Source organism: Chlamydotis macqueenii, chromosome Z, assembly GCF_036417535.1.
Source record: "Chlamydotis macqueenii isolate bChlMac1 chromosome Z, bChlMac1.mat, whole genome shotgun sequence".
Taxonomy (NCBI): domain Eukaryota; kingdom Metazoa; phylum Chordata; class Aves; order Otidiformes; family Otididae; genus Chlamydotis; species Chlamydotis macqueenii.
In genome coordinates, this window is record NC_141593.1 from 76891976 (window position 1) to 76918792 (window position 26817).

General features: G+C 37.8%; 1 protein-coding gene across 2 annotated transcripts in view; it reads right to left on the reverse strand.

Moving 5' to 3' along the window:
- Nucleotides 1-26817, reverse strand: part of EDIL3 (EGF like and discoidin domains 3) — a 257434-nt gene that overhangs the window by 162291 nt on the left and 68326 nt on the right. For both annotated transcript variants that reach the window (XM_086771054.1, XM_086771053.1), the window contains exon 2: nucleotides 25645-25773. In XM_086771054.1, the coding sequence (XP_086627180.1) occupies nucleotides 25645-25773 (129 nt within the window). The remainder of the gene's footprint in view (nucleotides 1-25644; nucleotides 25774-26817) is intronic.

A 26817-nucleotide genomic window follows, 5' to 3' on the forward strand; every position in this document is an offset into this window, starting at 1 on the left:
ATATGCAGTTTTGAAAAGATGTGCATGTTCCAAAAGAGCAACAAATGTAAGCAGAAAATATCCTAGCACTTTTATGTACAAAACAAAGTGTACTCAAATAGCTACGTGACTAAGACTGTAAACCAGTGTACAGTGGTCTTTGCTTCTTTAAATTTCAAAGAGCAAATGCAAAATCCTAACACTAAATACTAAAAAGAAAGGCTGTAAAAATGTAGTTACGGTTAAGTAGGTTCCTGCTAGCATCTGTTACACTTCAGGATGCAAAAACCTATTGAGGATGTCCCCATAGTTACACATAGAAAGCTTTGCTTTCCAAGCCAAAAAAAAAATCATATTTTCATACTTCAATCACTTGCCTGAAGCTTTTTACTTGGTTGTTTCATGTATTTTAAGGGAAATTTGACCAGCTATTCACTCTGCAAAGTAATAATGATAATAATTTTTATTGTATGGATATTCTTCCTCTTGAAAAAAAAAAAGAAAAACCCACAGTCCACAACAAAAGCCCACTCAAATGTTCACAGTGTGTTTTGGAGTCACAGAGGAGGCTGGATTAGCTCTCACTGTAAATGTGTACCCCAGTACTTGACTCAGGCCAACTCAAAGGCACCTGGGTGCCATGTCAGATGTACCATTTCTTTGTATTACAGGCTGAAAATGTGTTGCATCTCAATCCGCAGATGACACAGGCAGGCTGAGAGGGCAGTTGGATCTGCTTTTGAGAACAGTTCACTCAAAGCTGGGAAACTTCTGGCAAGGGAGGAGAGCAAGGCTTTCTCAAAGTTACAAAAAATCAGGCTGAAACAATGTAAGATTGAGGTAAGTAAAGGTTGAACGTGGTCTGAGCATCACGAAATCTTCCACTAGAAATAAGAAGGTAGAATTACAACTTGACAATATCCAGTACTGAACATCCAATAGGACGAGCAAAAAGGCCTTCTTTGCCTCAGTCTTTAATAGCCACACCAGTCAGCTGCAGGTTGCTCAGCACCCCGAGCTAGAAGATGAGGACAGAGAGCGGAATGAAACCCTCACAATCCAGGAGGAAGCAGTCATCGACTTGCTACGGCACTTGGACACGCACAAGTCTGCGGGGCCAGATGGGATCCACTGGGTACTGTAGGAGATAGTGGAAGAGCTACTTCTCTTCATTTGTCACCAGTCCTGGTTAACAGGGGAAGTCTCAAATGACTGGAGGCTTGCCACTGTGATGCTCATCTACTAGAAGGGCCAGAAGGAGGATCTGGGGAACTAGAGGCCTGTCAGCCTGACATCAGTACCAGGGAAGATTACGGAGCACTTCATCTTGAGTGCGCTCACCTGGCATGTGCAGAACAACCAGGGGATGAGGGTCAGCCAGCGTGGGATTATGAAAGACAGGTCCTGCTTGACCAACCTGATCTCCTTCTATGACCAGGTGACCTGCCTCGTGGATGACGGGAAGTCTGTGGATGTGATCTACCTGGACTTTAGTAAAGCCTTTGGCATTGTCTCCCACAGCATTCTCCTGGAGAAGCTGGCGGCTCATGGCTTGGACAGGTGTACCCTGCAGTGGCTTAAAAACTGGCTGGATGGCCAAGCCCAGAGAGTTGTGGTGAACTGAGTTAAATGCAGTTGGTGGCCGGTCACAAGTGGTGCTCCCCAGGGCTCAGTGCTGGGGCCAGTTCTGTTTAATGTCTTTATAACGATCTGAATGAGGGGATTGAGCGCTCCCTCAGTAAGTTCTCAGGCGACATCAAATTGGGTGGGAGTGTCTGGAAGGCCGCTGTAAGGTCTCCCCAGAGACTCCGCTTCTCCAGGCTGAACAGCCCCAACTCTCTCAGCCTGTCATCACAGGACAGGTGCTCCAGACCTCTGATCATCTTCATGACCCTTCTCTGCACCCTCTCCAACAGGTCCACATCCTTCTTGTGTTGGGGGCTCCAGAGTTGGATGCAGTACTGCATGTGGAGTCTCACCAGAGAGGAATAGAGGGGGAGAATCCCCTCCTTCAACCTGCTGGCCACACTCCTTTTGATGCAGCCCAGGATGTGGTTGGCTTTCTGGGCTGCAAGTGCACATTGCTGGCTCATGTTGAGCTTCTCGTCCACCAGCACACTCAAGTCACCTTTCTGCTTTAAAGTACTTTCACTAGGAAGAACGAAAAGCAAGGAAGGGACCTTTAAAGGACATCCAGTCCATCCTGCAAGGAGTCCAACCTGCATTTCCAATCAGATCAGGTTGCTCAGAGCCACATCCAACCTGGTCTTGAACATTTCCAGCAATGAGACATCCACCACCTCTCTGAGTAACCTATTCCAGTGCTTCACCACCTTCATCCTAAAAGTTTTTGTTCTTATGTCTAGTCTAAATCTGCCCTCTTTTATTTTAAAACCATTAATCCTCATCCTATTGCAACAGGTCGTGCTAAAATGTTTGTCCCCATCTTTCTTAGAGCCCCCCTTTAAGTATTTATGTCCAGCTTCAATAAAACACTGCCCTCATGCAGATCGCAAAGAATTTATTACCATATGTCTATGTTAAAAATAGCAACAATGACTCATAGGAAATATCAATTTATCTAAGGATATCTGCAGAGGCCATATTGAACCTGGACCTTTCCAAACCTACCACACTGTTCTGACCCGAAATATGCATTACAAAGAAGCTTATATTAAACCTAGGGCAGTTAGAACAAGTTACCGTGCCCTGGACTGGTTTTACTGAGCATGCCAAGTTCTTTCCTGCTAACTGTATTTCAACGAACAGAAATGCCAAAAGAGAAACCTCCTTAAAGATAAGCGTAAAAATAGATGTTTATCTCTCTTGCTGACACTAACACAGCTTTGCTATATGCAGTGAAACAAGGTAAGAGAATATGGTGATGTGAGATATCGAAATATACCTGTTTTAAGATTTCTTTGTTCTCAGAAATGCTACATTTTTCCCCTTAATTTGTAAATTTTAAGTACACTGTTCTTCATTTTTCAGAAAATAACTAAAACATGAGTACTCAAGCCTTTTTCTCATGAACAAGTGAAGATAATTGACATCGATTTTTGTTTTATCTTAATGAATAAAGCCACTAGAAGTCAAAAGTTTATCAGCCTTTCTGACTTCACCCCTGTAAGAAGCATATTCACAGCAGCACTCTGGTTCTCCTCCACACCTTTCGATTTTAATTACTATACAAGTCAGGCCTATTGACTTTGAGCTGGTTTGCTTGGGTTTTTTTTAAGATTTTTTTTCATCCTGAGTATATGGATTTTCCAAAACCCACCTCAACTCTACTTTTCTATACGTTCAGAACTGATTTATTCATTTTCCGAGCACCTTCTGTCAGAAGCGGAGTTCTGCCTTTTCAGAGGATGCTTAGCACCCTCTCCAGTGGCCACATTTCAAAAGCAATCCCAACCAGCACCTCCAGCCATGAGAAATACGAGCTGTCGGGCTCTGGCGAGCTGTGTTAAAAATCCGTCCATTCCTTTTGATTTTCCCTCTTCCATGCTGCAAACAGATGGCAAAACCTCTCCTTATGTTACCCGCTTCCAATTGATGTTTAATCAAGTCCAGAGTACTTCTACATACCCACATCTCCACTGCATGTCGTTGCAGTCCATCACAAAACCAAGGATTACTATTTATATAATCTGTTCTCCTCAGTACTTGAGATGTTGCAAATGCTTTTTACTTGGTCAGTTCAGGTCAGAATAGGGTAAATCAATACCTTGATCCTTGCTTCTGAATTCAGTAATGCCCTGTGTTCTTCGTAAAAAGGCATACAGAAATACACGATACAGAGAAAATTGTGTGGTGCTCTAAATCATTGAGTACAAGACAGCAACTTTACCTCTTATTTGCTGCTGTGGCACTTTTCTTTAGGCTGTCAAAGTGTTCGCCATTCTGGATTCCAGACAATGTAAGACTTTAATATTTTTCCTATAGGACCAAAAAGGCTGTGGAGTCTCCCTCCTTGGAGACATCTAAAAACCATGTCATGGTCCTGAGCAACCAGGTATAGATGGCCCTGCTTGAGCAGGGCGGATTGGACGAGAGGACCTCCAGAGATACCTTCGTACCTCACCCTTGCTGTGTATCTGTGACTTGCACTCTGTTTAAAGAACAATTAACAGAAGGGCTCTGCAATGGGAGAGAAACAAAATATATTTCTATAGCTTTTCAACTTTTTTTTCCTTTAAGTATTCGCCACCTTTCAGTCCCTTTACATAGGGATCTAATATGTCAGGACATGTTGACTGTCATACTATCATTATTGAAATACAATACATTTAAAGGACTAACGCAATGACAGTGATGGAAAAAGCTCTACTACTTCCATAGTCTTCATTTCTAATGTTCAAGGCAAATACATTTAAGTGCTCTCAGTGTATGTTTGTGGAGATGTGGGAAAATGACACGTAGATACTCACATACTTAAAACTCACAAGAACTACTGAAAAAACCTTGACTGGAACGTGATTAGTTTTCATTACAGTTAAGTGCACTAAGGAAAAAGACATTACTAGTTTGTCTTTTCCATCATTAATTGCTTTATTCAGGACAGAATCTGAAGAATAATCTTCTGTTGTTTTTTTTTTCTCCATCTAACGTAAAAAAAAATTAATCTATTAGAAGTGGTGGATGCCCCATCCCTGGAAACATTCAAGGGCAAGTTGAACAGGGCTCTGAGCAACCTGATCTGGTTGGAGATGTCCCTGCTCCTTGCAGGGGGGTTGGACTAGATGACCTTTAAAGGTCCCTTCCAATCCTAATGATTCTATGATTCCATGATTCTACATATTAAGCAGAAGTGAAAAACTTTAGATTTGGGTCAACCTAAAACTTTCATGCTTGTACTTTAATACCTCATCTTAATTTCAGCCCTTTTAAGAGACAAAACAAACCCAACAAATTTAAAACACTTGGAATATTTTTTTTTAAATTTCAATATTAGACATCAATAAACACTGGCTCACAAAAATAAAAATTAAATTCATTAATTCCACTAATATTTCCCCAAGTTTTTAGGTTAAACTTTTATCTGTTAGTTTTTAGGTCAAAGATATATGTGTTAGTTTTTAAAGTAAAAAATTCCATCTGAACTTAACTCACATTCATGAATAATTTGCATGGCCCCATGGCATTTTCCAGTTAGTATTCATGCAAAAAAAAAGTTCAGGTTTAAAGATGGATTATCTAAACGCCTATAATGCTAACAGATGCAATTTTATTGCATTTTCAATTGCTCAACTTTATACAGCATTATTAACGTTAACATTAAGTAGTATTCAGAACCAGTATCTACTAAAAAAGTAAATCTGAAATCACTCCACTAACTTAACTAAAAGACAAAAATTAATCTCACAATATTTTATTAAACAATTTTTTTTTCCCCTTCAAAACCTTTTTTTTTCACTAGGAATTTTTGATGACTTCACAGAACAGAAAATAATCCCCTTAAGGAAATTAAGTAGAATATTACATTTTAAATTAAATCGTGTCTTTTAAAGTCTATGTTAATTACTATGTACAGCCTTCTGCAAGAGCTATCTACATCAAAGATTATTATGACTAAATACAAGATATATTCAAGAAATAGACATAAAAAAATAGTAGTCATGAAATATTCATCTCGTGAGCAAATTCTTCTACTCCATAAATATTCTGTGTTTTAACCTAGTGAATTTTAGCTGTGACTCTGCATTAAAAGGACAAAATGACACACTATATATGTAAAAAAAAGACACGTACACATATGTACATACATACATGCCCTCCTACTGTAGGCTGACAGAGCAAAATGTCTGATTGCTATCTGCAGTCAACGACTAAAGCGAAACAGCCAATATTTGACTGAATTTCCTTCACTTATGTATCTTCTTATTGATTCTTTGCACCACACAAGGTCTTTACATGAGATCCACTTTATAAACGTAAAAGTGAAAGTGACTGACTGAATATATTGTCTCCTGGTAATCTGGAATAGATCAATCAAATACACATTTATATTACCTTCCACTGGCTGTGCTTCTTTTATTGTATTATCTTGCAGTTTGAGATTTTTTTAAATGGCCCTTACATCACTAAGGGACAAATCAGATCCATATAACACAGATAAAAACTTCAGTGAAATCACTGGAGTTTAGTCAGGACAAAATCCAAGCTTACAACTCCAGGATAAATAATTTTTCTGCAATTAGGTCAGGCTTTCCCAGCAGAAAGTGATCACGTAAATTTTGCTACCATTTTGCCACGACAAATGCACACCTCAATGAGTGAGAAGCTTAATGAAGTTCTAGCCGTTTTCCAAAACATATTACAGTGTAAAAATCTCCAGCCTTCATCCCACACATAGCCTCACAAGTCTGAGGAAGGCCAGTAGTTGCAGATCTGTGGTTGGCTACTGTGCATCAAGGCAGTCAATCGGGTCACAGGAGACTTTTTTTTTTGCTTTTTCTTATACTGACGGAAGCTTCTGTGCTCTTTAGGGGAGAGGTCAGCTCAATTTAACAAGCTTTCTTTTCCTTTGGATAGTCTTATACCTGATTTATCAGGCAACTTAAAAAGTGACAGTCACTTTGGTGGATAGTGAGACTTGATATATTCCTATAAGCAATAGCAGATGTTGTTTGTTTCCTAATAACATTAAGGAGGAAAGAACATAATGGTAAATCCATGTTATCCATAGAAATTGAAACAGTAAACTGAGAACAAGCAAACCAAAATGTTTTCTGTCCATATATTCCTCTCCTTCATCTTCTAAAAGTTGTTTTGACTTTCTTAGTCACCTTGAAGCCTTTAAAACAGACTTCTTGTCTGTTTTGTTGTTCTGCACTGCATAGTGACAGGAGGGATGTTGTCGGTTTTTTTTTAATAAAAGTCTGAATTCCTTTTCAAGAAAACTCCTTGCAATCCAATTAGGGTTTTGGGGTTTTTTTTATGTCATACATACAACCCAAATAATCTGAATTACTACTCTGGTTTGCAGACTGTTTCCAACCTATGATGCTAGTGACACTAATCCTTTAGGTTGTTCACATATCAAACTTCTTCCAGCTCTCCAACACCAAACTAGGCAGTGGATAAGATTCTGGTAAGCCTTTCAAAAGGATATCCTACACAGATCCTGTGGTTTGCATCACCTCTTGCAAGTATGAGCCTGTTATCTGCTGCTGTTCTGCAACAAAATTTTATTTATAGCTTGCCACCAACTCACGTCATTACCATACACTCCTTTTTCTTTTATCTTTTCGGTAAGAATGGCATTGCCATAATGCCAGTTGTACCTGGTCTTATGCTAACCAAGGATACATCTGGACACAAAAAGAGTGCATGTTCAGGAACACCTTCTAAAAATGTGTTGAAGATGGTCAGAACAATCCAGAAGAACTTATCATTTCTCATCCAGTTTTGTTCAGGACACATTATACTGGAAAACAACCAGTACTAATATTTGTTTCTAAATATCTACTGCAGTTGTCTAGGGTAAAAGTAGAACCCCCAAGTTATCCCGGACACTAAGCTGTTGATCTGTTTGGGTGCATTCCAAAATAATATGGGTTTTCATACTGCTCATCTTTTCATTCATCAGTATTACTACTGGAATATTTATGGGAAAATTTATTTCTATATTCAGCTTCTCTCTGGGTGCTCATCACACTGAATTACACAACCTTACACTTTGTTCAAATGCACACACCCGCACTCTTGTCCTCTTTGAAGCTGGGACCACTACGGATATTGTACTCTGTACATTATTTTGCTGTGTGTCATACAGTCCATTTTCCATCATCTCACCCATTCCTTTTTAATATTTGGAGTAAATATTACAGTAAATGAGACTGCTGGATACAGAGACATAACAAATCTTCAAAAAAAGAAAACACATAAAATATGTTTGCTGCTTATTATAACACTGCTAAATCAGATTTGGATTAAGGTGGTCTGTTCTTGTGTGTACATTTCATCAAAGACTTGAAAATATCAAAGAAAGAGAAAATTAATACCTCAGAAATGTTACCAGAACAAGAAACGCTAGAAATAATCAGAAATAAGGGTTAGAGAGTTCTGTTACTCTGGTGATGGAAACATAAATAGAGAAGCACCTGAGCACTACTTACATATAGAGAATACATCTGATGCTGAAAAGCTTTTTGTTTTCTTTTCGAACACATTGTGCTGACAAAGATAACAAAGTTCAGTAAATTGGAGACATTCACCTCAGAACATGAAGTGATGTTTCTAGATGAAGGTGTAACTATATATTGTATCACAGTGGTAGTTAGGTACATGGCTAGAAAAAAAAAATTACCCTGAAATACACATAATCAAAACAATGACATTTTCCAGCTACTTTTAGAGCAGAGACTGACAACTACACCAGCTGAGCTTCTCTCACCTCATCAGATTCCCTGCTCTAAAATCCCCTCTTCTTTCTGTGTATATCACATTTGTAAGCTTCCTGAGAAATGTCAAATTTTAGTCTGACTCTTTTGACTTCATGTAGCAATTCTGGGGTGTGATGACAGACTGTGATTTACATGAGATCATACTGTGTTTCCTAATGGTCTGTTCTGGTCTTGACGAATCCTCATAGCCAAACAGAAAGCCATTTTTGTCCAAATTGCATTCTTGTGATTAAGGGACCCTGAATACTTGTTAAAAATTTTATAGTGCACATATATTTAATTTAAAAAAAAATCTGTAAAAAAGTACCATGAATGTGCTTCAGTTCTTTAGAAAGTACTCAAATAATCAGTTGCTAAATGCATTGTTTGTTTTGTAAGTGTAGTTACATGATCTTGTTTATCACACAATTCCATAAACTCAGCATATTTTTCTACTTTCCCTGAAGCATAACACCTCTATTCTCAGCTCCTCTGTCATCGTTTTGACCTGACAAAGAATTTGAGGACCCTTCTCCAGGTTCTTCAATACTTTCAATATTCCCGAAGAGTGGAAATGTGTAGTCCTACAGATGAATAGTCCTACAGATTACACTTGCCACTTACTAATCAGTAAAAATTTTCCCAAAGTTTCACTTGAACCATTGAAGCAGTTCCCTCCTCTTCTTTTGTGCTACTACTCAGCTGCTTTCCTAGGCCATTTTGATTTCTTTTAATCATGCTCCCTTCATCACTGTGTTCTCACCAGGTAGGTCACTGCTGTTATGTTGCACTGCACCGCACTGTGGTTTTCTATTAATCACATTCTGTTTGCTGCTCCAATTCTCACCAGACAGACGGTTGCCACTGTTTCATGTACCACACACTGGGTAATGACATGGAAAAAATTATGTGTTTGTAAAGCTAAATTGCCTCCTTCCTAACCAAATATGGTAGTGAAGGCTGTAAAGGTACAAACAAACCAGATTTGTTAAGTCACACCTCTAAGTCCCACCTCCTCTCCCACTCAACCAGTAGACTTCTCAAGTTCCAGGAAGACCTGTTCCACCAAGCTAAGTGACTTCAGCACAGAAAACGTAGCTTTCTTCTTGGACAGGCCAAAGGCATATTGTAACATCACAAGTCTCACAGGACAATTAGCTGTACAGAGCTGAAGTAGTCAAGAAAATTTGCAAAGAAAGGCAAACGGTAGGCAACAAACAGAGTTGTGATTTAGGGCTGCCAAGTCAAAGAAGAACAGTGGAGCTACAGTGGACCATTTTTGAATGAACGCAGCTCATGGGAAACACAGATACAATTCCATTTGTTACAGATAGAGTATGAAATTAAATTCAGTGGCAAATGAAATTATATTAAAATATGCCATTCAATTCAATTTGATTAACTGGATTGCTGTAGTTTAGTATTTCTTTTCCTAAACAAGGGTCCGATATTTCTCTAAAAGTATTGCTATCAGTTTGATTTGAGCAAGGCCAGACAAGAACTGTGTAATTTAATTCTTTCTGTATTTAACTGTAAGATGCATGAAAGAAATGCTTAACACATCCCAATTCTAAATGGTATCAAGATTCATAGCCTGCTAGTTTAATATTCACATTGCTTATTTTAGGAAACTTTTTATTTCATGGTCTTTGGGCATTCATATATTCAGTTGCAACACTTGAAACAAAATTAATCTATTTAATTTTCAATTACTGATTCTTTGAAAGTGCTAGGTCCCTTCTTCCACTCTAAGAGGGCAAGTGATGAACATACTGATGCTTTGGATGTATCCACAACTTGCATTCAGATTGATATATTTAATCACTTTGCTTATGCTACATTGGTCAGTCTGTTGTTTTACTATAACTAAGACTGATCCCAATGACACTGCTAGTGAGGACAAAGTTAATCCACCGCTTTTTTTTTCCTCTGACTTAAGCCAATGTATTGTTCAGCTATGAGCTAATGACTCCTGCAGATGTTTCATATTTCATGCCAGGAAAAGCAGAAGCTGAAATTAAATATTTTCTTTTTATGACCATTATAGTTCCCCTTATAAATTATAGCCCATTCAGTCATATTTTTGAATAAATCAAATGACACTGACAACACAGTTTTCCTATCTGCAAAAATTAATCTTACAGGACCAAATTCTGCCCTCATTAGACTGTTCATAATGAATAATATAACTGATGGTTAAAAAGTTGACCTACCTAAGAAGAAGAGGAAAGTAATAAGAATTTTTAATCAGGACATCTCTCTCTCTCTCTTTCAACAACACATTTGTACTTAAATAAATTGGCATGTCTCTGTCTTTGTATTATTTCACGCCCTTACTGCCCCCACCCTTACTTACACACGGAGAAATCCAAGAAGACGTCTTCAAGAATGTCTTTTATTTAATCTAATGCCAATTCCAATTTATTTTGCTGAATTTACTTTTACTATCCGAACTGGATGGTTTATATTTCTATGTAATAGCCATCTAATAAACTGTTTAAAAATTTATTTTTTTTCCCCCAGGGCTGTAAGGCCCTTTCCACAATCACAATTCTGTTAGAAGCCTTGATCACTGCCTGTGCGTATGCAGATTTTGTCCCAGCACAGGTAGGCAACAAGTTCCCAGGACCTTTGCTCTGGCATATCTATGTAGCTAAAAATCCCTACTAATGATGATAACTCTCTTTGCCACAGTATGAATGTTGCTAGTTCATGCCATTCCCACAGCAGAAAGCTGGTTAAGATAGCGGAAGGACTCATCTACCACAAGCACAGTGTTTTTGTGTGCAGAAATAAAAATGGAAAGTGGATTTAAATATCTGAAAATGGTGTGGTTTGGGGTTTACGATGCCTTTTAAACAATATTAATATTTATTTAATAAGTATATTCCACTGAGCCCCAAAATACTAATGTCTGAACTCAATGTAGGTTCTCACTGAGAATCTAATTTTCACCTTAATTAAATGCAACTTGTTGGTTTGTGCCTAAACATGGAACTGAGCTTTTCACTCTTCCTAAACCTCTAGTCACTGCAATCAATGAATAAACTAGGAAATAAACATTTTTTAATGAATGCATATGTTACTATCATGTTGGAGAAGGGCTGGAGATCAAAGATTTTGGTTTTCCTATTTTTCGTATATTTCTATAATTTATTACCTTTCCCTCAGGTACGTTCTTTCTTGGCACCACTTATTGCACCTCATGGCATGCCGTATCTGAGACCATCACATCTCTGTCCATCTGACACACCGCTAAAGCACACAACTGTTCACCACATCTCAGTGAAAAGCCCAGCTGACACCCACACAGCACAACACTCAATGGAAGCCAGCATTTGGGTATTGCAACTGAGGAACTTTGCAGACACTTCTCTGTCCTTCCCAGTGCAACCTCACAGTCAACATCCCTTCTCAGGAAACGGAACAATATGTCCAGAGGGCCAGAAGACCAGTTCAGTAGCTAACATGTAGTCTAATTTTGCTTACAGCTTCAACCCTTCATGTGTTATAGCAAGGAATGCAGGTATTTCTGCAAAATAAGCTTCTGAAATAACGCAACTTAACATGCGCATGCCCCTTCTTCCTGGTAAAATCAAACTCGAAACCAAGAAACATTTGGATGAAGGAGTCCTTTGAGTATCCTAACACCTGAGAATTTATTGTTTTTGTTAGTCCCAGCCTTCACACTCTCCATGTTCTCTCACTGGATAAGCAGTGCTCTCTTTGCCTGAAATCCCACAGCAACACCTTCTTCACATGGTTGGATCGAATCTCTCCCACAGCTCCCCAGAGCAGAAAAAGAAAGGAGAATAAGAACACACCTCTCATATTTTTCCCCATTGATAGCTTTTGCTACAACACATTTTACAGCCTGGGGACTATCTTGACTTTTTTTTGCCTGGCTTTGTGTTGGTTTTGTTTTGTTTTGTTTTACAAAGCACATTATTGTTGATTCATAGCCAATTCATTTAGCCTTAAATAAGCATTTGAAGCTTTAGTTGCTTCTAGAATGGGTTTGAAAGGAGACCAGGTCATTGTCAGCAAATGTTCCCAAAGGTTAGTGTTACAAACACAGAAGTTAATCAAACGATAAAAAGAAGAAAAAAAGAAGAAAGAATTCACAATTTTAATATAGACATAATCTTCAAAAGTTGGCATTCTATTGCATTATTTGTTCATTTTTTACATGCATCTTATTCGTACTTCTTCCTCTGTTAATAGTCTCAAACTACTCTCTCAACGTTTCCCGTTGTTAGTACTTCGAAAAGCTTAATAAATATGTACTAGAAATGACTCATAGTGCATTTGAAAGAATAATTTTCCTTTGTGTTTGAAAAATGTACTTTACATGAACTAGCTTCTAACTTGTAAACACCTTGGCAGACCTCTAACAGCTTGGTAAAATTGGCAGTGTTGCCACTTAGGTTAAAATCCAGGCTGCCTCTGATACAGTGAAGAAACCAGCAAATCTCCAAGATACTACATCAGTACTTAACTTCTTGATTTGTCTTATTTGGCAGAATCAATTCAATTCTGGCTACTGCTTTTCTCTGCCTTGTGATGCCAACTCTTTTTCTTCTGGGTTTAAACTTGAAGAGTCAAGCACTTCACACAACACAGGCATCTCTCCACTTAGATACACTGATACCTGCATGGACAAAAGAAAATTTACTTCTGTCCTGGTTCTGTTTACATCAGAAAAGACACCAGACTTCACAAAAACTGTTAAGTATGTTTAGAAGAAAAGTTAATCTTCAGGCAGTTACCACAGCAGCTGTTTTTCTTTCCTCTCTACGTTTTCCTACACCTGCAGCTAGAAAGACCAGTTGAGCAAACACAGTCAACAGAGGCCAAATAGTTATTGCTGTTCAAAGCCACGAGGAATTACGAAACATACTGGCTGGGATTTAGGGAAAGGACCTCGACGTTTACAGCTATGTTGGACTTTCCCTCTGAAAGAGAAGCTCCGAATCCACGCACACACGCACTACTCCCAACACCATCTTCCTGCATGAGGGATGTTACATGGGATAAATAGCTGCAATCTGTACTTCTTTCCATGTTCTTCTTGGTGGGTAAAAGGAACAACGAATGCATTACCCAGAAGACAGTTACACATCTTTCTGCAAAGCTATATGTTTGTGTGGATGCACTGATGTAGAGAGGGAGGGCAAGAAAGAGGTGTATATGAATTGAAATGCAATATTTGAAGCATCTCCACGAGGATTTGAAGTCTGAGCATTTGTATCCCATTTTCTACATAGAAAATGCTGGTATAGTAAACCTAACTATTCCAGGCTATTTTGACCGCCCCTGTTAGTCTGTTAGGAAGTGGCGAAGGAGTAATTGTAGGATATCAGTTCTATGCATATGGATAGATAAACCAAGTAGATTATATATGCATGTCTTGTACCCGTCCATTTGAAAAAACATTAAAACCTTGCATGCATTCATGCATATTTGATTTAGATATTTGTCAAAAGCATAGATCAGAAGAGTACAGCTATGCATATTTGCACCAATTATGCATGCGGAGAAACATAAGCTGAATAGCACCATAAATACCAAGGAAGCTGAAGTGTGGCTTCACCAAATCATGTGGCTTGGATTCTACCTCACCCTTTGATGTTTTAGAGACAAAAAAAAATCAAGCTCACATCCAAGTTAACTCTTCACTTATGCTTTTCCCGACTTCAGAATTGCCAGTCCATGATTCAAAATGAAGATGGTATGGATGACTGGAGAGTTTGTACCTCAAATTAATATTCTAATATTACAGATATAGGCAGAAAGGACCAGCTGAAAATATTAATTTTAATCTCATTGATTACTTTAACATAGGAAATAATAATGTGACTTTCCTAATTCACGGTGCAATGGCAATTTTCAAGCAGGTTTTCAGCTCAAGTAACATATTTGAAATATTAATTCTGCAGCCATAATATAGCATGGAATCTCATGCCTTAATCATTTTGGTCATCAATATTATAAGATATATATGACTGAATTATTATTAATCATTACTTCATAGCATCATCGAATTGAAAAAGCTGTACACCTGTGATAAAACATGAAAAACTCCCAGTATCTCTAAAAAAAATTATTCATATGCTTCATATAATTAGCATTTCACTTAAGTCATCATTAGCCATTCTGGAGCCAAATTGAGAAGAAAAACAATGCCTGACTCATCTTGCCATTAAATAGCTGAAGTGTAACCCATCCTGAATAACACTCAATACCATACCGAGGTGGCTGTACCTCTCTCCACGAGTGCCAAGAACCAGCAGCTGTGGGTGCATGGGAAGAAAAGCACGTGGCACATAGTGTCTTTTCACTCCCAAAACAACCATCCCAGATAATTTACTAGGCAGATGAAGGAAGAAGCGAGGAATCAGTGGGGCTCCTTCAGCATGGTTATTAAGAGCATATATGAGCTGATGTAGCTTAGGCACATCGACTAAAGACTAAATAGTGATCAGTCCAGACAAAAAGCTGACCTTACCCTGACGTGAAATAAGAATGGTGAGACATCTCTCAGAGCTGGGATACAGCAGCACCATTTCAGTTCATTCATTATCCTAACATCTCATTAACTTATGCTGAAGGTCCATCAAATAAAACTGTTCCTGTGAGAACTGACTTTCTTCCTGTTATTTTGACTGATAATTTTCATAGAAGTTTGATGATGAACTTCGGTCTTTCAAATCCTGATTCCCCTGTTATCAGATTATCTCATATAATTCCCCTGGTTTACAAATCCAACCAATTAAGAGCTAAAATATTTGGTTATTCCCCTTACCCAGGTAAAACGGGATTCTGTGGGTACTCTTTTGCTGAAAAAAGTAAAATCTGGTGTATGCTTCTACTAACAGTTCTTAGTCTTAAACATACTAAAGAACCAGGTATATTTGTTCAAGACCATACTAGTTCTATATATTCCAGTTTAAAATCTTAACAAGTTCATTTTGTATTCCAGAACTTCACAGACGAGATGATAAGAGAGTAAAGGAGATTCATTATTCCACACTATTTTAAACACTTAAAGAGAATTTTCCATCTGGAATGCAGTGCTGAGCAGCAAAGATCAGATCTTTGCACCCTTAAGCAAATGACTTAACAGAGATTTTAAATAAAAAAGGAATGAGCATACAAAGGTGTCAGATCCCTCAGAGTTACAGAGTGAAAATAAATTTCTGAGCTACTGGTAGCAATTTTTCCCAGTCAGAAAGATTAAATTTATTCAGAGAAATATTTGGACACTCTTATTCTTCTGCTTATGAGCATAAGAATACCTATCACTGAAGAAAAGAAAAAGAGTTTGTTAACTATTGCATCTCTTCATCGTTTCAAAAAAAATTTACCTGATGGATTATTTTAAATATAAGTGAACATACATGGGGAGAAAAAAGTAAGCAAATGTGATTCCAAATCATGATGAATTTTGTTCTGCTTAATGAGCCATTTATATAATAATTTTGCAAAAAAAACCATCTGGAACATAACTTCGGAGAGAAAAGAAAGAAACAACAGTAACATCCATCTGTCTCAGGGTTTCACTATTCAGCTTTTAATTTTTATTTCTTTTACTCTGGAACTGCACTGCATTTAGAACTTGCATTAACCTCAACACCACTAGGTTTTCCATCTGATCATTTTTGCCTAAGAAGTCTAAAATCTTCTATTTTGAATCTCCTAGGATGCCAGAATTATCATCTCATTAAAGATCAATTTGCCTTTTCAGTTAAAGAATAAGCCTCCTTCTGGCATTTTTATTTTAGTAAGTTGCTTCCATGCTGTTGAGTCACATCCCTCTGCACAAAAATCCAGGAGAACACTATATTATATAAAATGGGAATGCAAACAGGAGTGATACTTTAAGAACACTTATTTATTTAGTCTAAATTTTTGGAGAAATTGGGTCATCTAGTCTCTTAGAAAACATCAAAACTACTTACTTTATATAAGCCAAAAAACTAAAGGAACAAGAAAGTGAATCTATAAAGCTACCATCCCATTTGTAGCAAAACAGAAGAGTAATTAATCCCTGAGCCTTACTGATAATTCTTAATGACTGGTATATATTTGAAGTATAAAAACTTCGGCAACTCTTCATTTCTTAAGAGTTGGACAAGAACATACAGATCTCTGACTTAATATTTGGCAAAGATAATGGCATACATACAAGGAACTCTCTTAAGGGCACTAACAATCTACTAGTACGTAAAAATAAAGCATGTATGTTTTACATGTTTTCAAACACACAAATAAATAAAAACAAAACAAAACAAAACAAAACAAAACCAAAACCAAATTCAAAACAACAAAATGGTGATAAACACTTAGCTCTTTGAGCTTACATAGATACAAGGAGTCCAGGACAGAGCCAAGTCTGTGCTGCAACTGGTGAGCATCTGACAAGCCTGAGACTGCAGAAAGCATCACTTTGTTCTAACCAGTGCTTGTGCGGCCTCATAGAAACTACGGATCTCCAGATCTTTCCTCACCGGCTGAAAATAAACAACACTGAACAAAAAGCCAACATAATATGGAACTTCACTTCAAACAGGCCAACAGCAATATCGGCAAGTCTCACAGGCACCTGGGCTGCTTCATAGGTACTAGTGGACGCGAAACGTGCATATACTTGTGTACCAGAATATTTATTCCATTAGATCTTGGTGTTTCATGTACTGAATTCAGCTGTTTTAATCTGCTACAGCTGTTGCCCACCAATACCTCTTTCTTTCAAAGCAGCTGAATTATTTGCAGGCTTCCTTTTCCAGACAACATTAGAGTACCTAATCCAAAGAGCAATTTTCCTTGGCTGTTAACATAAGCTCTCCACAGGTTTTTATGTGCTGCCTATTTTACTGGTAGATCGGGCAAAACACAATCAGCTTATTCCACCTACTTGTTTGGTGCCAGTTTAAAACATTTCGGGCCACAGACACATCACATTACTAGGAAAACCACTCTTACTTTTTTATCTTACTTCTTTTGTCTCTGCTTCATGCCTTAAAGTAGGGCAAAAATCCTGGTCAGCTGCACACAGGAGCTCAGTGGAAACGGACCTGGCTCAGAGGAGATGTCTCCCTTCCAGCACATGCAACCCAAGCAGCTCTCATCTGCAGCGTGCCAAGTCTTGCTTCTGGAGCACCACACCTTTGGTAGACTCTACATACTTGGAATTTCCAACTAAACAGCACCTGGGTTGGGAATCCACACCTCAGCATTTTGTGACAGTTCATGACCTACATGCACACTTTTGTGAACATTTTTGTATGTAAGGCTTGGCATCAGTGTTGGAGCTTTTAATCAGCTACTGAAAGCTTCATCCCTCCAGCTGAAAATAGGGGCTGGGGATGTGTTTTGCAGATCAGCCCATGCTCACAAGCCTTATTTGTCTTTGCAAGGTCTCATCCAGAGCAGTAGATCTGGCAACAAGAGTCTCTACGTTTTTTGTTTGTCTTTTTAATTAGACTAGAACACATAAAATCTCCCTCAGCATGTTCCACTGCTCTTTTGTCAAACTCTTTAGTGTGTGACTACAACTACCCATTCCTTGCCAGTGTGTACTTCCAAATAATAAACTTGTAAACTCAGAAAAAGAAGTGTGATGTGATTTTCAGGATAGAGTTTATTTGACAGGCTATTTTTCACAAAGGAATTAAACTTTCCACCATCTACAAACATTGTGGATGGTCATCACAAGTTCAGTGGTACTAAGCAGACTTTTAAGATTATTTATATAGTTCAAAATGGTTTATAAAAGATACACTCTGATTAAATTCGAGAGTGTATTAATCACCTTTTTTCAATTGCCAAGAGCACCCTGGGCTGCATTAGACAGAGCGTTGCCAGCAGGCCAAAGGATCTTTCCCTCTGCTCAGCACTAGTGAGACACAACTGCAGTACTGTGTCCCCAGTACAAGAGAGACATGGGCAAACTGGAGCAAATCCAGACGCAAAAAGAGCCGCAAAAATGCAGAAGGGACTGGAGCAACTTTCGTACAAGGAGAGGCTGCGTCAGCTGGGACTGCTCAGCCTGGAGAAGAGAAGCCTCAGAAGCATCTTACCCAAGCGTATAAGAAGGGTGTAAATAAGATGAAGCCAGACTCTTCCTAGTGGTATGCAGTGACAAGAGACAATGGGCACAACTAAAACAGAGGAAATTCCACCTGAACACAAGAAAACATTTTGTTTTACTGCAAGTGTGGTCAATCGTAGGAACAGTTTGCCCAGAGAGGCTGTAGAGTCTCCATCACAAGATCTTATATGGAGACAAATCCAACTGAACATGCACTGGTTGACCATGCTGGAGCAGGGGATTAAGACCAGGCAATGTCCGGAGGTCATTGCCAACCTCAGCTGTACTGTAATTCTGTTATAATATCCCAACAAATTTCAGCTTCAGTACTCAAACATAGAGGTTCTTTTAACAAAATATTAGCTCCAGTCTAAATGAACATGGTTATGTATCACTCATGGGAAAAATGTTTCAAGGATTACTTGCCCAATTTACCAATGGCCATGCAATATCCATTGTTTCAGTGTTCTCATCAATTTTGACACCAGTTGTCACAACAGATGTACTAGCAATCAACACCAAAGGCAACTGTTTTGGCACAAATATTGTACAATTATCACATTTTCTGCACTGCAGTAAATGCCATTTATTAAGCTATTCTACTTATATGCATTTAGTCTACTCAATTTAGATCTGTGCAGTATGCACTCTTCAAGCTACCCAGAAACTAAAAATTAACACTTAATTTGTCAAATTATTTTTATTAATATCTATTGATTGCCTTTCAACAGAATCTCGTAACCTTTGAGAACATCTCCTAATGAGCCAAGTGCCCTGATTATGTGATAGTTCATGTTTAAAAACCTGGTTTATAGTGAATTCCACGGAAAACACTGCTATAACAGAGATGTGAAACTATAGGCTTTAGATTTCAAATCAGAACATGGAGAAATGGCCTCAACATATCGAATATACAACTGCTACAGCCTTACTAAGAGGAAATTTAGTAGTACATACTCATACTGCAAATTCTAATCATAAGGAAAGTTATACAAGACTGCACTTCAAATAATTTAACAAATACCTCAGGGATATTTCCCACTGAAACCAACCAAAAAACAATCGGATTCACACAAAATCAACTTCATTTTAATCAGGTGCCATGCTGATAGAGCTCCACTTAACAACTTCTTTCACTGTTCAGAAGTGAAAATTTGGACATTATTAAGAACTCTGCAGCAATAAGCTGTTGCTCAAGAAAACTAGCACTTTTCCTCTTTGCTCACAAGGAAAGAAATCAGCACAGAATGCAAATACCTATCATAGATAAAGCCTAGCAGTGAAGAACTTGTTTTCTACCCTCGCTCTCCCACTCCATCTCATTCTTTTCTCAGAAGAGACTAACCTTTGACCATGAAACCTGATTATTCTTCCTACATTCAAATAAACACGGGCCGAACTCACCATTCTGCTGCTTCACTTCTATACCAACAGAACCACTGAAATTATTTTCATGAACAAAAATGTAGACAAACAGACACTCTTTTCCTTTGCAATTTTTCCAAATAACATATCACTACCAAGATTAAAGCATAACGACACTTTACTGAAGAAGAACTCACAGCCATATAACAAAATCTGCCTGTTGCTAATAAGAAAGGCGGTGAATAAGTTACTCGGGGAGATTCTGTCACGATAGAAATAAATATATTAAATTCGGGTGACACTGCACATATAGCAGGGACACCAGATCATGAAATCTGAAGTTCACACTCTATTTCCCAGTATCCTGAGCAATCTGCACTAAGCACTGTATTATACTAGGGAGAGCACTGCCAGCAAAGGGATGTGATTTTTTGCCCTAAAATCCCTGAAAAAAATTATTTCCCTAAAATTAAGGGATTGGAGAACCTGACATACGAGGAGCACTTTATAGAGCTGGGACTGCTAAGCCTGGAGAAGATAAATCTCACAGGAATAAAGATAACACAGCCAAGGTCTTCTCAGTGGTACACAGTGACAGGACAAGAGATAACGAGGAGAAAATCACATTCACAATATTCCACTTAAAACATATTTGGGGGTTTTGGGTTTGTTTGTTTGTTTGCTTGTTTTTCCACTGGATTGCCACGCGAAGCTGTGAAGTCTCCATCCTTGGTAATATTTAAAACTCCACTGGACGTGGCCCCAAGAAACCTGCACCCTTGATCCTCCCTTGAGAAGCAGAGTGCTTTCCATCCTCAGCTACTCTGATTTTGTGATTGCCAGTGCTTTAATTTCCATTATTTCAGGCTAGCTAATTTATAGCTAAGGCAACTATATTCATACCAACTGCATACTAGATACACAACAATAAGCCATTGGAATTCTTTAATGAGAATGGATTCATTTAACTATTTCTACCTTAGAGAGAAGATTCATTAGTACATCTGTTCAAATGTGGTGCAAACAATTGTCCTTAAAAAATTACCCATTGTAGGACTATAAAAAAAAAATCTTTGAAATCATTCAGTCATTTCCACTCATGCCATTAAAAAGCATCTGCAACACTGACTGGAAAACAATGACAGAAATGTATCCTCACTTATTTTTTCTACAAGCTCTTGTCCTGTCAGTGCAGAGGTCAGGACAGCAAAGGCAGAGACGCAGGCTGTGCAAAGAAAGCCACGAAGCCAACAGATCATAGCACTTTGGGTCCGATCCATCTTACTGAATTTTTATCTAACAACATAAAAAGGAAGGAATCCTGTTGATTCCTGTGTCCCAGGCTCAGAGACGGTAGCTGTCAAAGAAATGGTTTCCCTTGGATAGTGGGAAGAGTAAACTGATACAGAAAACACTGAAATGTGATAAACAAGGACCCCTACAATCACTCCTTCATCACCTGGCAGAATAAAGATACAGTGCAAAACTGGCATCTCTTCTTTCCTTTCAGCTCTCCTCCCTTCTCCACCATACTGCACTTAGACCCAAGTTTCCTATATTATGTGTGTAAGATCATTAACTTGCTTTTCCACTCTTATAAAACGCACATAGATATTTTTACCATGTTTTTCAATAATGAGCTCCTCTCATTGAGTATTGAAAGCTGATGCAAAAAGTAAAGACGCTTTCCAGAAGGGCACCGACAGCCTATTTGAATGCAGCTTTAGAGAGTGCAGCTCTTCTCTAATGTGCTCGTGGCTCCTCTATCCTTCCTGTCAATGTACATCATTTATTTTTCCACTTACATAAACTAAACATGTGCGCTGGTTTATCCTCTCAGACAGCTATTGAATTGCAGATTTGGAAGATCAAAATTGAATAGTTATAAGTTGCTCATTTTTCAAACGTGAACAACATGGTCACTCATGGTATATACTGTGATAGCCTTATGGCATACTAAATTTCTCTTTCTTTATCTTCAGTCATGCAGTTCTCTCCCTATTTTCCCCTGTGCACACATGAAAAAAAAAAAAACAGGCATAATTTTTATCTCAAAAAAGTTCCCCTAGTGTTATTTCAATGTATATAGCCACACTATCATTGCTTCCCTCATCCACCATCCGTGACAGCCACTCTTCTTTCATCCTGTTGATTAGGAAACGTTAATGTCCCTGCTCCTTGCAGAGGGGTTGGACTAGAAGACCTTTGAAGGTCCCTTCCAACCCTAACCATTCTATGATTCTATGATTCTATACTTTTCCTGAACAGTATGTATTAAAGACTTCTATTAATTGTATGTAACAGGCATAAGTTATGGTATTTCTGTAATTTACACGGCTTCTAAGAATTACTTGTGAGTTATTTAAAGGATGTGAAGTCTGTTAATTTGTTATCTGTAATGCATTTCTATACCAATGTTAATTACATGTGAATCTTTTTCAATCTAGGTTAAAATTTGTGCTTCCAAAGATATAGCTAAAAGTCTGCTAAAGACGTAACTCAGCCCACAGCATCCTCATTATCTTTGGAAACCATCCAGCTATTTGGGAAGTTTGATGTAATTACCTTTTACTCTTACCTGTTTAGCTAAATCCTTTTCTACCTCACTGGAGTATGGACTGTACTAAAAAGAAACACAATGTACTTTTTCCTGTTTGCCTCCATCTTATTCTCTGCCAGTTTATCGATATTTAGAATCTGTTAGGATACAGAGAGCATTGAAACGACCAGCTGCACAAACAAGGTGATATTTTAGATCTACTGTACAATCTCAACTCTTTTAGCATGACCATGTGTAGTATTTAGCATCTGGAAACATAGGAAGTAAGACAGGATTACCATTAGAGAAAGAGTAGGACCAGAATAGGATTAGTAATTTGAAACATATAAATTACTGTCATAAATGTTTTATAAAAATTTTGGTTTCTGTTTCTGTAAGTCAAAGTTACAGAAACAGAAAACAGTGGAGAGATATGGCAGAGGAGTCAAGATTTTCTATGGGTAAATTTAGAAAATAACAGCAATAATGAATCTTCTTAGACTGAATTAAGATGCTATGAACATGTCGGGTTATTTTACATCTTAGTTTCACTAAGGTAGTAATGGGAGTTACATTCTTAAGTCCTTGAACTATTAATATAGCTTCCAAAGTGTTTTGAATCTCTGTTGATTAACTTAGGTAAGACTTCTGCCTTAATACGTAATCTTACTGCCTCTATGTACTTTTAAACATTTATCTTATTTCCTTTACATGAATTTATAACTTCCTATCTGTATGGCATTGTTTTTTTTATTTACACACTTTAATGTGTGATTAAGTAAAATCCTTGCTACCCTTCATTCTGAAATCCTCCTGAGGTACGTTCCTTGAAAACTGGTGTCCAGAAATCAACAGCATCCTGTCACCAGGACTGAATAAAATCTACTAGTGAGGCATCTAATGAGAGGGTCGCACAGAGCACTCAATTACTTTTAAAATTTGCTGTACAGCCCTGTACAGGAGACGGACTGACACAGGCTCTTCTCTGTGTTGCTTCCCCCCTAGCCCTTCTCCTCTTTTCTTCTTACTCAGTGCCTCCTGACATCCTAAATGTCTAATTTTCAACAAACTCAGTGTTTTTAACTACACAGGAAATTGTCAATAAACCTTTTTGAGATACCAAGGATTAAGAGAAATAGCTTCTGGGCAATAACTCATTAAAAAGCCAAAGAGAAGTAACCTTTGTTAGCATTCCTTGTCCAATCTTACCGCTACTAATAGAGACTCTTGGTGAAAGTAATCAACACGAGGTCTTGCACGCCTGGGCTCCTCACAGACCCACCTTTCAACTGATTATTTTACTTGAAACGCTCCAGTGTTTGAATTAATGAAGTCTAATTGCCTAGTAGCTTACACTATTCATCATAATTTTCATAGTAAAAATAGAAATATTACCTTGAAATACCATTTTTTTTCAGGAGTTTATGTGACTCTATGTAGAGGAACATGATACTGAATAACCTTCAGACAGCCTTTACTAAAAAGTAAATATTATTTTTACAACTATTTTTCAAGTTTTTAAAGGAAAAGTAATGGCTAGTCTCTGAATCCATACATGTAGCATAATCTTAGAGGATAAATACAAACTAAATTAACACTCTAGATTTCAGCTAGAATGGGAATATTAAAAAGTCCTTTGCTTAACCAAAGTTGTCTAGTAGATACTGGACTCTGGATTGCAAACTAAAAATGTAATGTTTTGCCTGCATAAGTGCTGTGATTACCACATATTCTCAAGATCTCTACTTGCTTATGCTTTATCCTGTTTATCAAACTGAGATTTTGTTCCAGTGTATGAAGAATTTAGTTCAGTATACATGTATTTTTAAAGTCTCATTAATATTTCATTGTAAATTACAGTGCAAATGCTTTTATCACTGATGATTCACTCATGATCAGCATCCTCCCTGTCATCCACAATGCAATTTCCTGCCAACGAAGTACATGAGAGATCCAAAAGTTTTCTGCAGTAAACCTGTGTCAAGGCCATTTTAAGGCAGCACAATAGACACCTGTAGGATAAATTCAGACCCTTCAAGCAGGCATAAAAATGGTAGGGAAAGAAGAACTATAGAAGCAAGGCTGTTGGCGCTGCCTTTCTGCCCGAGGTTGGGGTCCTACAGCACAGCTGGCAGAAGAAAATCGTGGAGCACGACTCAGCTGTCACAGGCTGAAGCATGTTAGTGTAACCCAAATAGATGAAACACAAGCATGGACATCCGATATGAAGTTCTTGAAGGGCTGTGCTGCTTTCAAATACTTTGGCTTGTCAGCAGAAGAAACGCAGGCAGGTCATGTAAAGCCTTCAGATAAGAGGTGCTGCCACAGAACCTCCACATTAGCCTATTATCCTAATACCTACAAAATAAGAGACATTGCCATCTCTTTTGTGAGTCAATGCTTTTCTGTATCTTTTACCTCCCTGTTCTAATTCCCACAACTGCAGGGAAGAGATAGGTAGAAGATGTACCTATTTAAACAGTAATGTCTATTTATTGGTTTTGCTCTACTATATGTACTTCCAGACCTACTTCAGAATAACTTAAGAGCTTGGTCAACTTGCAGCTCTTCTACCACACTGAAAATAATGGGATGGCCCATGACATAATGAACTTTCTACCATCTTTTCCTTTTCTCCTTAAGTTTTTTTAAGACCTTCTGGATGTTTTGGAGCTACCACTCATATTTACGTTTACTCTGAATCAAACACACACCACTAAATTTCAGTACATTTGATTTGCACTCTATGCACTCATATAATGATTAGTTACAACCTCTAGCTAGTTAATTGTTTTGAAATTCAAACAAGTGATTATTATGTGTTATTCTGAGTTCACCTGTACTGTTTCTGTAACTTCATTTGTTGAAGTAATTACTATTTACTCTGTATCTAGGCATAAAATTATCAGAAACCAAGCTTTAAGTTGTCATGGATCACCAGAAAGATATATAGAAATATCTAATTGTATTGATCTTTGAGAAATGTTGGTCATTTTAAGTCACAACTGTGATCTTTTCTCATTGTGAAGTAGAGCAGTGAACTTCTCTGAATGATTATGTTCTGCAGATACACTTTTTAAAACAGACAGTTTCACCTGTCTGTTAATTTTTATGGAGAGATCTATGATATAGAGATAAGGTTAAGAAACCAGTAATGAACAATGCAATGACCACAGCACTATACAAAATGCTGTGGACACAATCAGTTGTTGGCCAGCCATAGACTAACGCGGGATACTCACACTCACACAACTATTTCAACAATTAAAGTTTGCACTTACCAGCCGCCACAACACTAGAGCAATTGGGGTCTGTGAAGCCTTCAGGACACTCGCATGAGTAGAAGTTATCATTCAGCCCTGACAGACAGATGCCACCATTTTTGCATGGATTAGAGGCACACACGTCCCCTGTGGGTTAAAAGAAAAAAAAAAGATTCTTGCATAAAATTCTCCAAAAGTTAGACACAAGCTTTAAGTATGGCAGATTGCTGATAACCAAGAACAGAAAGGAATGACATCTGTGTCCTATGAACACCTTTTGGCTAATTTCATTTTATATTTATGTAATGACACACCTCTGTGTAATCATCTTCCCCTCGCCTTCTACTTTGTAAAATGTGGTTCTCCTAAAAGCACTGACAGCTATTCACTTGCAAAAGACAATAAAAACAAAGAAGTTGTTTTTGCCTTCTCTCATTTGAAGTCATTCAGGATACATACCTGGAAAGGAATTTACCTGGGTTTTTACCTCTCCACGTGCCCTTCAACATAAAGCTGAATGATGGTTTCAGTTAAGGTTATTGGCTTACCACCTGGTTCATAAGCCATGAACAGTGGCTGTGGTTACATCATCACATGCTCCAGACTTACACACTCTTCAGTCACTCAACGGCACAGCTTTGATCCAGATCAGGCATCGGCACACAGCTGTATTTCTGCTAAACACGAAGCATGGCATTCAGGCCAGCAGTGTGCTGAATAATATATAATTAAATATATATTTTAGATGTACTTCTTCTTTATAGCAAGCTTCATCTTATGAGACAGATCTATGCTCTCTAGTGGTCAGTATTGTTTTTGGATATACTAATAATTTGTGCAGTTTTGTTTTGGAAAATTTTTGCAAATGCAACTTAAAGCAACATCTACAGATAAGTAATTATTAAAAACTAAGTACATTATTTTGTATGCCTTTTTAGGTTGAAAAATTGCCAGTCTTTTGCCACGTAATTGTAAAGAGTTATGGAAATCCACTTGTTTATGTCAGTACTGACATCATAATACGTTTTGGAGTATAGTGATTGTAAGAAAACTCAAAATGTTTTCAATGCCTTTCTGGCACATAAACTTGAAATTAGTGCCTGGTGTGAGAATTCCAATCTAACAATCACTGAAGAAATTTAACTAATGTACAAAACTGCCTTTATGAATTCTGTGCATCAGTTGCAAAAA